We start from the raw sequence: 18239 nt of genomic DNA on the forward strand, positions 1-18239 counted from the left end.
AGGCCGATGAGACAAGACCGTCGAAGCGCGCGTCGATGCGATCGCGTATTTCAGCCGTGAAGCCGGCAGCGATGCTGAGCGAAAGCGCGAGTACATTGAAGGAGGCCTCCACGTGGTGAGCGCAGTACACGGGGCGTTATATGTTCTCCTTCGACGTGCTTCCGTAGCGAGTCGCCAAGAGACTTAGGTCCCCGAGCGGAACGTACAGCTGCACAAATTCCCAAATCAGGAGATACCTCAACTTCGCGTCTCCATACCTGGCCACGAGTCCGGCTATAATCTCGAAGAGAACAGCGTGGCTGACAAGGACCTCGTCTTGGGGCATCGGCTGCGGCTCCAGTGAAAGGGCCTCTCGAAAGCTCCGCAACCAGCTGTCGCTGACAGCAGATCCGATAGCGATCATGGCGTCCAATTCGGCGAAGGTTAACACAGAAGGTTTCCTCTGTGAATAAACGGCGTTTAGCTGTCCAAGCACGTCCGCCTCCATGTCCCGAACAGAGCTGACGTGGGAATCGGTCAAGTGAATGGGACGGTCGTCAGTTCTCGGTAAGTACGCATTGAAGAACGACAACATGTACTGGCCGTAAGAGTCGGTCGCGGCACGGTGTTGCCTCAGGAAGGAGGGAAGGTAGGCGCCAGGTTTGACCACCGCGCGTCGTCTCCCGCTTGACAATCGGCTGCCATCGAGGACGGTGACCGTGAGCCAGAAGGGTGCCTGCCATTTGTAGGCAAACAGAATGGCCAAGCTTACGGCCGAAATCGCTTCATTCGAAATGTCTCGCCATGCGGCAGGCAGATACAGGAACAAGGATAGCATCAAAGGAATGTGGGAAGCTTTCCCGGCAGACGAGGAATCGCTCAGGCACATCTCGTACATCGCCAACGGCTTTTTGCCTACGGGGAGCTTGAGCGAGCCAAGGCGCAAAGTTTCGCCGAAGTTCTTGTACCAGGAGTAGCGCAGGCCGTCCATGACCGAGTTGGCATCCTCGCGAAACGCCGTCTGCTTCTGGGCCCAGCGCGAGCAGACGAAAGCCGAGAAGTCGTGGCAAGGGTCGACGCTCAGGTTAAGGCTGGCCTTGAGCAGACTCGCGTGCGCGAGGCAATCCTGTGTGTCGCAGATCTTGGCAACGATTTTCCAGTGTATTAGAATCATAGTGAGGGACAGAATGAGGGAGACGAAGAGGAAGGCCAAACCGAATGCTGCCCAGCGATCAATCGTGCTTGACTTGGCCGTAACTGTTGGTGGGGTTCTTCTCTACAGGGAGAAAGGGAAAGCATAGCATGGTGTTAGGAAAAAAAAAAACGCGTTCCAGGATTTCCACAATGATAACTGCCCCTAACGTCTGTAGCTTCGTAAGAGCATACAAGCGTGTCATATTAGAACATTTAAAATAGCTGACAGTGCGCGGTCATAGGTACCGCCATGACAGTACACGTTTTCGGTGCATTTGATGTGCGATCTCCAAGTTCTGTAGGGATCGGTTTAAGGTGGAAGCTTTTACTGGTGTTCGCGAGGTGCCCGTTGTTGCAATTTACATAACACCTTAAAACGAAGGTTGAATGCCTACCGTAAGGCAACATCAGAATAAGCTTCGAGCTCAGTAGATAAGCCGTTTCGGGCGCGCTTTCACGTGCGCATATAAATTTTTTTCGAAAAGAAAGTTGACACATGTAGCGTATACTTAATGTTTCAGAGGTTGTGTTGCAAAAAAATCTGACGCAACTATTCACGGTAAAAGTATAGCAGCGTAGTGCTGTAAAAAGATATAAGTCATAACGAGGGGAATAAATACGGCAGTGTTACGTTAACTGAATGTGCTGTAGTGATTGAGATACAAATTGTGAGCGTGAAAACGTAGAATGATAATGAGCACGTGGCCGAACACTCTCTTACATTAGCAGAGACACACACCGCGAATGTGAGAACGCAAGCTCAAGGTTTCGGTTTCGATCAATGCGGCAGCTGCTCGAATTCAATTAGGGCAAAATGCAAGAACGCTCGTATACTTAGATTTTGGTACACGTTAAAGAACACCTGCAGGTAAAAGTTACTTCGAAGTCCTCTGTCCACGATGCCTAATAGTTGTATCGTGATTTTGGCAAGTAAAATCACGGAGCTTATTGTGTTTAATATGTGAAAAGCAAAAGCAACGCACAATGTACGACGTTTAAGCACTAATAAATGAATACCGTCGCTGCAGAGATCTAGCCTAAAGCGTATGCCCATGCGTTCAGCTGTGAATGTTTCCTGCCTTCAGTATGTTATAGCATTTCTTACCTGTATACCTGAATGTTTTGATGAAAAACAATTTGCCTTACGTTCTGGAATGTAAATGCCCATTGATAAGCACAGAAATGTGAAAAAGATAAGCATAGTGACGCGTCCCGGCAAAAGAAAGGGAAGTTTGTTTTCCACAATGTAGAACTCGGACTTCAGTAAGACCACAGGAAGACAACCTGGAAATAGTCGAAATGTGGTTCGAGAAAGCTCACCGAAATGTCCACTTGCCTGAAACCACAGGATGCGATACAGAAAAACTTCAGAGCATTGGCAAAACAAAGATCAAGTCGCACGCTTCTTACAAACGTGAAAACATATCAGTTGAAGTTTGAACCTGTGGCAGTTGGACTTCTATGCTCCATCATCCTCATCACATCTGGCTGGTACAATCATTGCAAGTACTGCGGAGTCCCATCAAGACAAATCTCCCCAATAAAGATGTGATAACATTTGGACGCTCACTGCATGTGACTGTTGGAAATGAAATATTGGGTTTGAGTAGGCTTCTCAACGCGTTGATTAAGAGACTTTGACGGCAAATGCCTAATACTTCAGAAAAGTTTATGAAGACCATTTCACACGAAGACACAAATGGCTTTGATGAACAAAGTTCTTGTGAACCCTTTCTTTCGTTCTTGGTCGTGGGGACACCTAAGACATAGCTGCCATTTTTCGGTCGAGCTGATGCACAAAGTGCACATCAAACGGGCATGACGGAGTGCTTTTACCTATGAAACTCTCTCGGACCTTTCCTCTCACGTCGCAAGATTAACATTTAATCTCAGCGAACACGTCCGCAGCACCGGGCAAATTACGAACACCAGGCAAGACGACCGGCCGTACACACATGTACGGCCGCTTCAACAGCTCCGACACAATATGGCGGAGGTGCATCGTGGGTCTGGTCAAAGGGTGCAACCACCCTGAATGGTGGAAGGCGGCGTTGGCATCGAGGCGCCCTGGTTGTAAGTAAAACGCACAATACGAAGCCGGACACAGTTTGACCGGGGAAAGCCTCGCTGAAACTAAACACGCAGTGCTGAACGCACGGATTCCATACAGGGTGACGAAGGTGATGGTATGACTATGACGGCGTGCCAACAACCCCGTGACAACGACCGCGTGACGACGATGGAATTATGGAGAAGGAATTACGATGGAATGACTACGGTGACATGACGAAGCTGAAATGATGACGACTGAATGGCGATGGACGCATTGACGATGATGGAATTACTGTGATGGATGACCACTGCATTATTACGGCGACGTGATGACTATGGCTTGATACGTAGAAATGAGAACTCGATGACGAAAGCAGAGTCAATGCGACGCAACAATTACGACGGCATGAGAACGAACGAATTAAGGGTAACAATGGAATGAAGGCGGTGAAATGACGACCGAATGGTGAACGACGATGCGTTTGTTTTGGAGGAGCTCATGTCCTCGTTTGATTCCATTACTTGCAATCTGAGTCTGGGCTTCATTATGTGCCAATTGGCGCTACAGCCGGTACAAGCCAATTGTGCTAGACAGCAGCGAGCCCCTGCAAAGCGAGTTGGAAGTGGCAAAGCAAGTTTCGGGTAAAATAAAAAACAACTAGCGCCACTTATTTGCACTTTCTCGTTTAAGAATGAAAGGCGTTCTTGATTTTGAGTACAGTTATACCTTTTCTACTGAATACCGGGAAGTGTATATACCGAGGCCATGCGAAAAGTTACTTTTGTCTTCACTTTCAGCTACCCCCAAAATTTTCACAATGAGTTTTAGATATTTTGCGATAGCCCGAGCTTTGACGTGCCGTGAATTTCCATGTACTCAGCTTTAAGCTTTCACAAGACGGACCGAATTTCTTGGACGTGAATTACGTCAGCTCATTGCGACCCAGTCAAGCCGCATACAGAGACGAAGTACACAGGCTGCAGGCGGCGCGTTTCACTGCGACTCGTCCACATCGTGCTCGTCCGCGGTATTTAGTCCGTCGTGTGAATCGAGCTTTAGCAGTTGTCAGATGGCGTTGTATACTTTTCGAGGTTTAAAAGCAAGCGCGTTGAAAAAGTTGGGTTGGGTAGGCGAAGGTAATGTTGGTTTAACTAAGGAACGAGGGGAACAGAAAAGCTGAGAGCCGAAGTAGTTGTCACGGACCTGCTTGAGGTGTAATTTCAGACTGAACAAGTTGCATTGTTGTTATTGTGGCCTAGCTTTTGATCCAAGGTGTCGCCGTTTAGTAAACATGTAATTTTGACTGGGGTGCATTTCACGCTTATTAAAATGCGGCTGCCACCGTCGGCAATCTAACACGTAATTAGTGCATCTGCTTCCGTACGGCCTTCAGTGCAAGAAAGAAAACCCATAGCGTAGAGCATCGCCGATGAAAGCACCCATAAGTTTCACACGCCGTTTTAATTGACAGCTTTGCAAGCCACTTATCGAAAACATGTGAAAGCGCATACACAGCATATGATGCTTCTCGTTTACGGAGCACGCGGGTGTGTGGGTGTTTATTGTTCGCGCTTGGTTCTCATGTGTTGTATATTCTACTCGAGATGCTTTTACGTGTTCTACTACGCATGGGGTACGGCAGCTTCACCACATAGTCGTCCTGTGAGTAATCAGGTGCTTCAGCGGGTGTGCGTAAGTGTGCTTCTGATGACCCCTCAGAGAGACTAATACCCCTGTCACACGCCACGTGTAGTATCATTCGCAGCGAATTAGATTACGTCTCAATGCCATTTTTGTTTCTTCTACACGGGCATAGTGAATGACATTCGCAGCTAATGGCCTTCGCCCACTGAATGAATTTCCCGAACTCATGCAAGCGCGACTGGTATAAGATCGACGACTGGGGCTTGGCAAAAAATTACAATATCGATAAGTTAAAACGAAATCTCATCAGAGTAAAGGTTGTCATAATTGCTGTTATGAACTTTTTTAATAATTTTATGACGTACAGCAGGATGGTTTAGGTAGTTTGTGCTGCTATATATTCTTGTTCCCAGTCTCCGACGATACGCTAGCCCCACTTGTCGGACATATTTACAGACGCTCGTCTGCTCTTTTTTTTTTCCTATTTCTCCATAGTGTTTTCAAGGTGGGGCCGCGATAGAGCCTATCCACGAACCACGGAAGCCAAATCTGTAGCTTCGTGAGCAGAAAATGAGAAGCGAAAAGCGCACTGAACCGGCGACAAGACGCGCGCGCTGCTGAAAGTGTGGTGAGACTACCTCACCAATTTAGGCAGGGCGAAACGCAACCTGAGAGTGTAAATGTCGATTTCCGAGTGCCTGCGTGTGCAAGGTGCCGATAAACATCACCATCCATTGCGAACGCCATTTCGTACACCCCTGTAGAGAGGGAACCTAAAAGCGCAATGGCATTTGGTATGAATGGCATTCAGGAAATGACATTCGGCACGAATGCCATTTACTGTGAATGACATTACACGTGCCGTGTGACAGAGGTATACTAACAGCGCAACCAAAGTACACACAAAGAGTAAACAATTTGAAATTTTCAACCCGTGCGTCGTGCCCCAAATGCTATCAATTATAACACAAATTCCCACGGTGCGAGGAACCTGCACAACATTTTCCGTTCTCCTCGGCATAAAATTACAAGCTCAATTCTAGATTACACTTAACGCGCGATGCCAACTTGCTGCGTTCAGAAAGTTCGTGTTAATTCTTTATAGAGGGCAGCTCGTAGGCGCCCGTTCTTGCGGCGAGGACCGGCGTTGTCCCTCGTTACCGAGGGAGCGAGCACAGCGAAAGATGAAAACGAACGCGGAGCACAGCGATGAAAGGAGAGAGCGCGAGGAGGAAAGCGGTAGAGGAGGCTACAGCGAAAGCATGAGGTGATGAGCGGAGTAGGAGAGTGTGTCGAAAGAGTGAGGAGGGAAGCAGAATTTCGCACGAGACTACGAGTAGCGTTGTAGTATTTGTAGTCTGATTGTACGCGCGAGGCGAGTAGTGCAGTACTTTCTGGAAGCCACGCGGGCACCAGCGATTGCACTGGAACCTTCGACGAGTCATGTATAAAAGCCGACGCGCTAGACACGCTGATCAGATTTTCGACGATCGCCGACTCTGCTCCCCGCTATCGTTGTGTATTACTTCTGTAACGCTTCGCTCCATTTGCAACGTGCCGCACGAGACAGATTGTCCGTGCCAGACAACGTATTGCGAAATGAAAACCCGTATAAAGGTGGCCTCAAATTTCGCACTAGGGAGTATCGGAATCGTCGGTGCGTTTTTTTTTGCCTAGCATAACTTCTGTCTCGATGAAGAATGACAAGATTCCCTGCTTACAATCAGCTATTTTTGTTGAAGTGATGCAAATACAACGTCCTGAGTAAACAAACTATTCCAGATAAATATTTGGGCAGCTTACGATGACAGCCATCTTCTCGTAGAAGGATGCTTCCAGATTTAGGCTCAGAGCTGAGGGGGCTAAGGACCGCTGGCTCATCGGGGGGCTCGCAGCCTGTATGGTTGAATGAGCCGTATTCAGATCCTTTGGGCTGGATTCACGCGCCGTAGTCGACACCCGGATGGTCGAAGCGGCCGCCATGAAACCTGTTCGATGAGCCGGCGGGACCTCGGTCACCGTGCCTCCGTCAGGGTTGCGCTCTTGCGTCTCTGGCTGTTGACCTGTGACGCTGCTTGATGCTGGAAGTGGACCGCGTGACTTTCCTCGAGGTCCGTTCAGGACAGTGTTCACACCGGAAGCCGTCACACTGCCGAATACTTCCGGAGACGCGTAGGCGCCCTCGGCGGCGACCACGGCCTGTGGGTCAGGAGACAACGTGCTCAACGGGGCGATGGCGCTCTGCGGTGGCAGAGGCGCCAACTCCTGGCGGTTTCCGGTGTTTCCCTCGAGGCGCTCTTCTTTTGGTGGTGAAACCTGGACATGTCGGTATAGTTGGGGTGTGAGCAAGTGAGGCGGAAGCGAAAGCTTTCGGGCTCTTGAAGCAAGTATTGAAGTCAAATTCAAACCGCCCTGAGAACCCAGTAACCAGTTTCGCGTGCTCGTTTACGAGAGCGCGGTGTTAATATATGGTATAAACTGACCACCACCGACCAGCCGACGAACCGACCGACACACCGACCGACCGACCGACGCAGACACGACTGGCAGGTAGGCAGGCTGGCAGGCAGGGAGGCCGGCTGGTTGGTTGTGTGATTCGTCGACTTAAGTCAAGGTCGCAAATTAACACTAGTAATCTGAGAGTGGTCGTTCCGGACGAAGTTGACAATTGTACGACAATGCGGCCGCTCCATTTTGGTATCGTACGACGGCTACATGCTTAGCGGCTATAGCCACGGATACACCGCGGTGTATGTGACTGTGAAGTTTCGCAAAGGAAAAAAAATATAAAGGACAGAAGGAACGCGAACACATTCTTTGGCTCAAACTTCTATCGCGGGCAAGGTACATGCGTGCGACCGGGAAAGCCACCTCCCAAGCGACCAGAAATGCACCCATAGCGAGCTAAATTTCAGATACCAGGGAGCAGACACCAATTAATATTTCTTCTATAAGAGCCCCTCAGCGCGGAAGTTCTCCGTTGCATATCACTGATCGCAAACGTGCACATCTGCAGCACCGCTGAAACTGAGAATGTATGCGACATTTAGTGCAGCTGCCCGGTCGTCCTACTGAACGTCGCGTACATACAATTTCACGTGACCCGGGAGTGCACTAGGTGCCCTAGTAGTTCAAATAGCGATAAGAGAATGAAGCAGTCGGAGGTACAGCTCGCCCGTTTCGACTTGGCATTACAAAAGTCCTTAATTAGCCAGGCCAGGCTAGTGGGGCCCTGGACTTCGGGCTCCGTCCACCCCTCCTATATATATATATATATATATATATATATATATATATATATATATATATATATATATATATATATGTGTGTGTGTGTGTGTGTGTGTGTGTGTGTGTGTGTGTGTGTGTGTGTGTGTGTGTGTGTGTGTGTGTGTGTGAAGTTTAAGAAGGAATGTTCCGAGGCACCTGTGGTCTCAAAGCTTTAGTTCGCGACTCTACCGTTCAACCGTTGGTCTTATGACCTGTAGATGTCTAAATATGGGTAGAATGTAACGGTGGCATGTGTTCTAGTGGATAATGCCATTCATAGCAGGCGTGGTCCAGCGTTTACGTATCTAGATGCTCTTCAGACCGAAGACAGATCGACATACATGACAATTTCGTTTTTGTTAAACGCCACAAAAATGCAAGAAACAACATACTCTTGTACGTGGACAACGTAACCATATTCTCGCTTTTGTTACAGCACAAACTGCTTCATCAAGACAGTGATGAAGGGGAGACCCCGTGTGGAAGATTGCCGTGTTGATGCTGCATGCTGCCTTTTCAAGCCTTCTCTCTATTTTGAAAACACTTTTCACGTGTACTTTTTGAACCCTGTAAAGGCATAGTGGCGTGTACCCCGTTTCAGACGTCAGGTGCAACGCTGTGGAGCCTAGAGAGACTTTTTGCAGTGGCTGCATTCGCACTCGGATATAGTTCCCTCTTATCAATCGCTGTTATATTGGCTTAGTATCGCGTGCACGAAACAAGTTTTAGCTCTTAGAAAGAAACACACTCTTGAATACTGTTTATAATGCGTTGTCTCAGATCATTTTAGATTTTTCTTCTTTTCGTGTTGTCTTTCTCTCTTTTTCTTTATCCCGTTGAGCGCAGCCTTACGTGTGTGCTCGCTCGAGCAAGCACCGTTGGCCCGCAGCGAAGCATTGGCGGAACGCGCGGAGTGATACATTTTCTTGACCGAACTCCTTGTGTAGCTTCGGCAGCGTTGCATCTGATTTCTGAAACGGAGTATTAGAAAAACGGCAGCGTTGCATCTGATTTCTGAAACGGAGTATTATTTCTGAAACGGAGTATTAGAAAAACGGCAGCGTTGCATCTGATTTCTGAAACGGAGTATTAGAAAAACGTAACGTCAATTCCCTCGAAAGCTTATGAGTACGAAAACACTATTTTTATAAAGTTCCGGATGCTCCATATATGGAGTGCATATTTCAGGCACACACTTCAAAGACGATCTTTCTTTTTTTTCAAATTTTCAAATCAATCTCCCTTACAAATGTGCAGAGCAGTCTACGGAGGACATGCCTACATTTTATACTTCGATTAGTGGTTTTATCTACCAATATTAAAAAGGAAGCTTCGGATTGGTGCCTGCTCTGATATCTGTGTTTAAATACACGTAAAACGCAGAAATGATTTCATAAGAGAACTGTTAAGACGAATTTGAACGATATTTCTTGCATTTGAGAGAGAAAAATCATACTATATTCCGACACGCACTGCTTTAACGCGATAGCGTCAAGTGCCCTGTGTCACAGAAAATCCGTTGTCGGCGTCGGACCTCCTTTCGCGAAAAATCATCTCGAGCCACAACCACGCAGGCCCTCTACGTGGCGCAGAGGCGCTGCTGAAGAAGTATCATCATCAACATCATCATAGTTTATGCCCACTGCAAGACGAAGGCCTTTCCCTGCGATCCCCAATTACCCCTGTCCTGCGCACTCAACTATATACGCAGACAACTTTCTGTGTCGATGAAGGGAAAGTAACAGGCGCGTGGATGCTGCACACGCGTTACGGCGCCCAGTAGTCCGCCAGTGTTTGACAGTGCATTTCACTGCTCGGAACAGATGCTGAATCGACGCAGCTTCAGGTGCGACGGCTCCCAGACGTGGAAGGGAAAAGCCGCAAAATAAGTAAACGTTTACACCTAGCGGTGTGTTTTGTCTTACTTAACTGTTGCTAATAAGGTGTCTGTGTTTTCTCTTGCCCAAATTAAGCTAACGTGGATGAAAACGCGGGACTCACTTCAGAAGCGCTCTCACTTGTGCGCGCTCTGCCTCTGTATAGCTTTCCCTTCACTGTCACAGAAAGTTGTCCGCGAGCATGGTTGAATTCCTCAAAAGTAAAATGCGTAAAAAAATCGTAAAGTACAACCTATACGCAGTTTACATACATGATGGTGTCGGAGTTTCAATATACCAGAAAACGCAGTTCTATTACGCGGAAACTCAAATACAAACTCATTTTTTAACGTTTCTACAATTCACAGAACGGCGCGGCCCAACTCGGTTCCTTGCAACAACACCGTCGCACTCGCCTCCGCGCTTCCGCAAGAAAGCTGCAGTTGCTGGGAAGCGTAAAACAAGCAGTGAGGGATCTTTGAGTGCTATCGCGTTCCACTCTTAAATGGAAAGCTTAAGCGTCCTGCAAGTTTTTTCATTTAGCACGTCGAATTTTTTTTAAATGCGGGAAATTGGTAAGGTAACAACATTACACTGGGAAGTTTACAAATCTGTAACAGTATACACAAACCCAGACATACCTGATCTGTAAACTAACTGCGTGTGTTAGGGAGTATCAACGTGAAAAATGCGATATATGAATTTACCGCCTAGGTGCCATTTTTGCAATATTTTACGGGGGTTTTGTAAACTCTTACTCACAAATTTTTGATATATTTTTCAGAGTTCTACGAACTACGTGTATATTACACGCCCACTTTAAATATATTGAAAAAAAGGCAGTTTACATAACTGTGATGTTATTTATGTCTGAGTTAGACTGTGGAGATTTTCAAAAATAATTCAACAATTCGCAGCCCAAATAATAAATCGGTTACCCAGAGACACAATGCAGTCCAGAAAAACAATTTATCCCTTAAACTGTACCTAGCTGGCAACCCCCAAGCTAAACCGTCCCTTTGAACCATGCACCAGAAATAAGCAGTGAAGGGAAGATTCCATTCATTGAATTACGAATCTATGGCATTGAACTACACCGTATACTTTATCTCAATTTAGCTGGGAGCATCCTTGCACAATACCACAATAAAGGCCAATTCCGCGACCTATCAGCATGTACAGGGTCCTGAATATTTGGCTACGCGTGTTCAAAAAAACATATTTTGCGCTCACTGCTGCCCTGTTCTTGCTCAAATTTTGCAGAACGATCGCATTTCGGCGTCGACTACGTTTAGTGTAACACTTGGCTCAGTTAATTGCCTGGTTTCTAAGAAAAAAGTGAGAACGTTGCGTGCGTTTATGGGTATGCGAGGTGCTGGCCGCAACGGCGCAAGCATAAAGTTTCGTTGCCACCTGTCGTCATCTGCAGAAAGCAGCGTTTCAGGGAGGGCAGTCGCCTGTTCCAGGAGCGGGCAACACGCGGCAGCCCTCCATGAAACGCGGCTTTCTACAGAGGATGGCAGGTGGCGGCACAAGTCTATGCAAGGGCCGGATTTCAGACGCCATTTTCCCCTCAGACGAAAACAGTTTCTCCTTTTTTTTCTTAGGAACCAGGCAATTAACTGTGCCAAGTGTTGTACTAAACGAAGTCGACGGCAAAATGCGACCCTTCTGTAAAATTTGACGAAGAACAGTGCAGCGGTGAGTGCAAAATATTTTTTAGAACACGCGCAGCCAAATATTCAGGACCATGTACGTACATGTAAAGGGTGCTGTTGAACAAGCTGGTGAATTAATCTGGCGTTGCCCAGTTTCTCCTGTAAAAAAAAAAAAAAATTAAAATTCACGCATGAACATCAATTTGGGTACCGCTCCACCTTAAAGCGACACGAGATGCTAAATTAGAACAGCGACCGTTCGACGTCGCTTTACTAGCATACACGCGGCATTCCGTCGACGCACTATACGTTTATTATCAGGAACAAGATGGTGAAAAGGGTAATTCATTCATCTAAGAGAAGCATTGGCGTTGCTCAGTTTAGTACAGAACACATGCCAAGATGCAAACGTCCAGAGCTAAAAACGAACACCTTTACCGTCTGTCCAACGGGGATAGTCGTGGCCGGCCCATGCAAGATCAAGCGCTCACGTAACCGGAAATCTGTAGATTGTGAACCATTGTGCTCAAAGTCCTTGGCGTTCGGCACTCCTCCAACGGCGTTCCAGCTTCTGAGATTGTGCGACGCAGACGCATGTCCCGCGACAGTCGTCGGTTGAGGCTGCGGCGGCGTCGGCTCGACACCCGGGACGTTTTTTTCCGTGGACGACTGCGGTCTGGCAAGATTGACATCGGTGGACCTCAATCCCAGTATGTTTCCGGCACTGTTTTCGCGGTGCTGGACACCGGCTGCCGCCGTTCCAGCCTCCGGATAGTCGTCTGTCGCCTTGCGAGTGGCATCGACCTTGAAGCCATTACCAGGATCGCAGGTGGTCGCGCCGCCTGTTTCAGCTAATGCTGTGGTGGTCGCTTCGGGAGGCGGGGCATCGGTCGAGGACTTCGGCATTTCCATAGAGGCCTTGTACGAGTTGCGGCGGCGGTGGCGGTTATCGGTATTTGCACTGCGGCGTGATTTCTTTGACTTGTGGCTGGACATGGTTAGGACTTGACGGAGTGGGCCTTGTGAGAGCGAAGGCTTCTTAAAGGCACGTAAGCAAAGTTGACAGCAACGTCCACAATAAGGCTTCAGATTTTATGGGCGAACTATATGCCTGCCTTCGACTGCTTCGATCTTCGACCACGCGAGGCTCCAGCTGAACGAGGGCGCGCACTCTCAACGTGAATTCTTCTTCTTCTGCCGTCCATTTCTTGCATATGCACCCACAGTATGCGGATTAGTCAAGGAAATTCTTGAAGGCCCCGTACTATTCTGTGTAGGAGAGAAAAAGAAGATTTTATGTTCGTTTCTCCTTTACTAGAATAAGTGCTACATAGTTCAGCCTAGAAAAAAAAAATCAATGCCCCTTTTTGTGCGTTCGTGCAATCCCTGGCAATACGCCGACATGACCTGCCGTGTCCGTTCCTGCTCGCAGCGAGAAGGGGTCGATGTTTTCACACATGCTTACTTTTCCCGCATACCGCTCGCGCCAACACCCGTGAGATCCAGGTGGTAGTTCGCGTCCAAAGGCTGCTTGCTGAGAAGCGGCGGCATGTCACACGAAACGCACCGCTAGCGACTGTGAATGATCGCGCACGGCCGGGCTGCTGCGTTTCGCCCACGCCGCATGGGCTGCACCAACATGGCTGACATGACGCGACCCGGCGAGCGTGACGTCACGCGCAAGCCATGTATAGTACATATAACGGTGCTGCAGGTGCGCATTGACTCAGATCACTACTTGTGACAACGGCGTCAAGGAGACAGCAATATATCGGCGAAACTTTTTAAAACTGCTGCTGGGCTCGCAGGGTTGGTTGCGTTGTATATTACTGCACTGTTTAATTTACAGTTCCCCGTAATTTGCCGTTTTGTCGCTTCCTATGCACAGTGTGTGTTTCTTAGAACGCGAGTATGGGGCATGTCTTTTGAAAGTCATTGCATGCGCTTTCGCTAAATCATGTGTTGACGATAAGTGTGATGAACCGTGATGTAGCTGTAGACGTGAATGCTAAATTGTGAAGTTTAGCGTCCCGAAGCTTCGCTGTGGGCCGCTGAGGGACGCCGTGTAGTGCGAATAACCATGGATTCATTATCGTGCACCTAAAGTACAGTACAGGAATGCTTTGGCACCCCAACGCAGAATAGAACTTGCAACCTTGCGCTCAACAGCAATAAACGTTAGACTTCACAAAGTGTTCGAAACGATGCTATGGCTTACTCACTGTGGGCCTCATGCTGCTGAGGATGAGCTTGCGGGTAGAATTACAGCTGCCGCAAGTCGCATTCCTATGAAGGCAGAACGCAAGGACGCTTGCGTGACAAGTGTTCTGTGCATCTATAGGAACAGCGCAGTTGATGCGGAGTCATATGCTCCTGCTTTTGTCGCATACCCTAGGTTTTGCTTGCGGACATGAAATACAATAATTGAATCCTGTGACCTGGGATTAAAGGGAACTGTCGCGAATGATAGAGCTAACAACGAATGCAGGGCACAAACTTCACACTACGACGCCAACGCACGGATGTTGCGGTTTCACTCATTTGTGACGACCGCCGAGGTATTCATTGAGTTGATGTTCAATAAACAAGGTCCTTGACGTGGCGGTAAGGTGAGAAATGCTGACCTATTTCTTACATTTTAAAGTGTGTAAAATTCATTCCATATTTGGCGCAGACTGTCCATTAGATGGTGTTTGCTGAAAACACTTAGAACGTGTTAAACAAGATTGAAATGTCGTGTATGGGCATTGGGATTACCGAGGGGCAGCAAATATGCTGAGAAAAAAAAAACTTAGTCAAATGGCACGACGTAGTTGCTGGCAGGGATTTCAATATGAATGCTGTTTGCTGTTTCTGTAGCTTCTTATATTGTGTCACCAGAGACTGGTTGAGAAAGAACGTTATGCTGATAAAGAAAAATGTGGTTAGACATTATGTTCCTTTTGAAATTTATTCGTCTAAGGAAGCTTCATGAAAAATTTGTGCAGTGCCTCCCGCCCCGATAGAATCACTGCGCTAAGCAGCGATGATTACTCGCATCATTTACACGACATACGGACCAGAATAATAAAATTGACAGAACCTTTACAGAAGCAGTTATGTGGACCAAATTTATGTCTCAGCAGGTCGGCAGTTTACCCACGAAATCACACAGTCATACAGAGTCCACAACATGCACGAATAACCAGCAAAAGCACACGTGGGAATACGCCAGTCAAGCGTCTGGTTCAAGCCAGCGTTTGGGAGGTAGATTCGTAAAGACATTGTTGCACGCAGAACACTAGCAGTGCTGTTTCATTCTCTGAGAACGTGATGTAACTTCAAACAGCTGCCACATCAATTTAACCCTTTTCCTCCCGTTGATTAGTACTGGTGTGTCGCTGTTCATTATATTGCCGCATCTGACACCCCCGCATAAAGCACGGCTACCTCGTCGAAATGAGGCAGTGAAAGCGCGCGTAAAAGAAAGTATTTTGACGACTACTCAGTGGACGATAGCTCTGTAGAGTTCTGCACGGAAAAGGAAACTGACGTATTCTGATCTGAAGAGTCTGATAGCCACGATTCTCTGTCGATGAGTCTACCACACGAAGACGACCTACTAACTGCTGTAGGAAATGCGGAAGAGTTCCCACTATTCATGTGCGTGTTCTGGCATCGCTTACATTATTGTTTCTTCCTATGCTGCTTTGTTCATAGTGTACCGAGCCCTGCAAAACGTCATATTGCAGGATACTGGAGTCACGCCGGGAAGCCTGCTTCAAAGTATATGTTTACGCAAATTGCGAAGTATAGGAACCCCACTGAACTGAAATAAAGGTGCTGTTTTACGTCCCAAAAAATCTTCGCATCGTGCTTACTTGAATTTTGGGTTGGCAGAACTGAAATGTGGGGTTGCTCTGACTTGAAATTTAGGGGTGTACCGGCTTAAATTTAGGGGTGGGCAGCTAGAACGTTTGGGAGTTGGCCAACTAGAGATTTAGGGGTTGCCCAGTGTCCGATTGAACGCTGCTAAGAGACCATCGAGTTATGAACACCTGGCGGGCCAGCAGGCGTGTATGGTGGGTTTCCATTGGGCCTTACCGAGGCGCAGTCAGAACGGAGGCGAGAGCTTGCGTGTGCAAGGAACGTGCGCATAAGACAGGCTTGCCAGGGCGACAGCGAGAGTGACACGGCATCGAAGCGATGCACTCTCACCTCACGCAACGCCTCACGCGCTTTGAGGCAGCTGGTGTTTCCATTCGACCGCTCTGCCCCGTCGAAGCGTGCTCGTGCGCGGCGTGCCGCCTCAATTGGTACGACTGCATTGAAGAGGCCGGATGTGGCGAGAAAATTCGACAACTGTCTACTAAAGCCTAAGAATCTTCTTCCCACGGGAAAAGCCATGCGCAGACGCGCATAAGCTAGGAAAAGCAAGTAAGCAAAACTAAGCAAAAAACGATGTCACAGACGAGCCAAACAACGCTTACGCAGTAGTTGACAATTCTCAAAATTTCCGTAGCTTTTCAGGTAAAAGAGGCACTGAAGGCCTCTCATAGCGGGGAGGGAACCAGTCATACATCGCAGAAATACTTGTGGCTGCAAAGGGATGATGCAGTGTTGTTGGGCCATGTGAGCATGAACGCAAAGTAGCACTTGATTAAAAAAAATGAAACAAAAGGCGCCTGCTCGCTGCAGTTTGTCTTTACGTGTTCCAAGGAATTCTCAGAAAGGTCCTTAATACATTGATCTTTGAGCCCTCTAAGATTTTCAGCATCACTTGTGAGAACCTCTATCGAACAAGCAGTTCGGACCGAAGTAGACCTTCGCAAAGCACAGTAAAGGTGCATGGATACAGAACATGGATACGAGCCCTCCACCGCGAATCGTGCTAAAAATGTGCACAGAAGAATTGAGCGTTTCCATCATGTGTTTGACGTGCAGCGTCCACCTGAGGCGCCCTTCACATTCAATTCCAATTACCTTTCGGCTTAAGGCGTAGCGCCTGCAAGCTTAAGCGCGGAGCGTGAGACGTCACTCGTTGTAAAGTCCTTCAGTTCACAGGAGACATTCCTACACCAAGGAGCATGAATGAAAAAAGAAAAATGTCATCAAGTACAGAACACACACGCGCACGCACGCACACACACACACACACACACACACACACACACACACACACACACACACACACACACACACACACACACACACGTAGATTTATACGTGCCTACCGCACATACATACATACGTTCCTACATACATACATACGTTCCTACATACATACATACGTGCCTACAAGCACATATATACATACATACGTGCCTACATACGTACATACATACATACATACATACATACATACATACATACATACATACATACATACATACATACATACATACGTACGTACGTACATACATACATACATACATACATACATACATACATACATACATACATACATACATACATACATACATACATACATACATACATACATACATACATACATACATACATACATACATACATACATACATACATACATACATACATATACGTTCATGCCTCGATTTGTACGACAAACAGCAGTTTTCGGAATATCGTCGCTATACCATTTCCATACTAGCATTAAGACAGTGAGAAAACAGCGTTTAATATAAAATTAACAATAAAAGACAACTACTGTGGTACTTCCGTTGAGGCGCTTACGTTGAAGGGATTGTTTCCCTCATCAAGAGGTAGAAGTAAATTTTAGTGAAGAGAAAGGAGGAGAGGCCAGTAAGAGGTAAGAGCCGCAAGCTGTGTTGAATGCGCGTTTCGCAGTGCTACCATTACATTGTACCATCGTAATTGCACATTCACTGGCAAAGGCTAGACATCATATAGCTTTTTAAGGAATTCCGTGCGCCAAAAACTGTAATGGTCGGCTTGTGCGCGCAAATACCTACTTATATAAGTACATCAACATGAAAGCCTGCTTTCATCAGATTCACTGATTTAATTTCTTCTAGGAAGGTGGAATGCGTCGCCTGAGTGCGCTCATCTCAGTTTACGTTCTTGCAGGTACAGTATACCGTTTCATTACAGAGCGGAGAGTGCAGAAACACGCAGGACAATGAACTAGAGTCGATACAGGTCCCGTACCTGGCAATTAGCTCATCTTGACTCCTTTACAGCAGCAAGAGATATTGAATATTTCATGTGAGGAATTGTTGCATGTGCTTGGTATGTGTTAAAAATTGCGCCATCAAGTTCTGGCGAAGTAAGTACCACACACTGAATAGAAAAAAGAAAAGAAAGCGGGAGCTCTAACACAGGTACGATAAAAGCGACACTGAAAGAATAATTGTCATGGCTGTCACGGTATTAACGTTTAAAATTGGTAGGACATTTGTGACGTGGTGCTTCACAGCCAAATTTCATGTAGCTGTTTATGATGGCGATAATGAACTTTAGACCCTCCGCTGTGGTTGACATTACCGTGAGTGACTAAGGCGTTTTTCAGCTAAGCGCCATGTCACGGATTCGACGTCGGGACGCGGTGGGACCTTCTATGATGTAGGCGGATTGCAAAAAAAA

General features: G+C 47.2%; 1 protein-coding gene across 1 annotated transcript; it reads right to left on the reverse strand.

Moving 5' to 3' along the window:
• Positions 1-136: 136 nt before the first annotated feature.
• LOC142588761 (uncharacterized) lies at positions 137-12671 on the reverse strand. Its single transcript, XM_075700579.1, has 3 exons — positions 12114-12671; positions 6674-7186; positions 137-1255 (listed from the first exon to the last, which is right to left on the reverse strand). Exons 1-3 carry the CDS (start codon positions 12669-12671, stop codon positions 137-139), a joined length of 2190 nt encoding a protein of 729 aa, XP_075556694.1.
• Between the last annotated feature and the right edge of the window lie 5568 nt (positions 12672-18239).

The sequence above is a fragment of the Dermacentor variabilis genome, chromosome 7 (genome assembly GCF_050947875.1).
Source record: "Dermacentor variabilis isolate Ectoservices chromosome 7, ASM5094787v1, whole genome shotgun sequence".
NCBI lineage: Eukaryota > Metazoa > Arthropoda > Arachnida > Ixodida > Ixodidae > Dermacentor > Dermacentor variabilis.

Excerpts from the sequence above, each read along its gene's own strand:
- LOC142588761 (XM_075700579.1), bottom strand. The coding sequence starts at position 12,671 with ATGTCCAGCCACAAGTCAAAGAAATCACGCCGCAGTGCAAATACCGAT. Across the intron at positions 7,187-12,113 it reads CTATCCCCGTTGGACAGACG|GTTTCACCACCAAAAGAAGA; the intron begins GTAAAGGTGTTC and ends CGACATGTCCAG. Across the intron at positions 1,256-6,673 it reads ACGAGAAGATGGCTGTCATC|AGAAGAACCCCACCAACAGT; the intron begins GTAAGCTGCCCA and ends TTCTCCCTGTAG.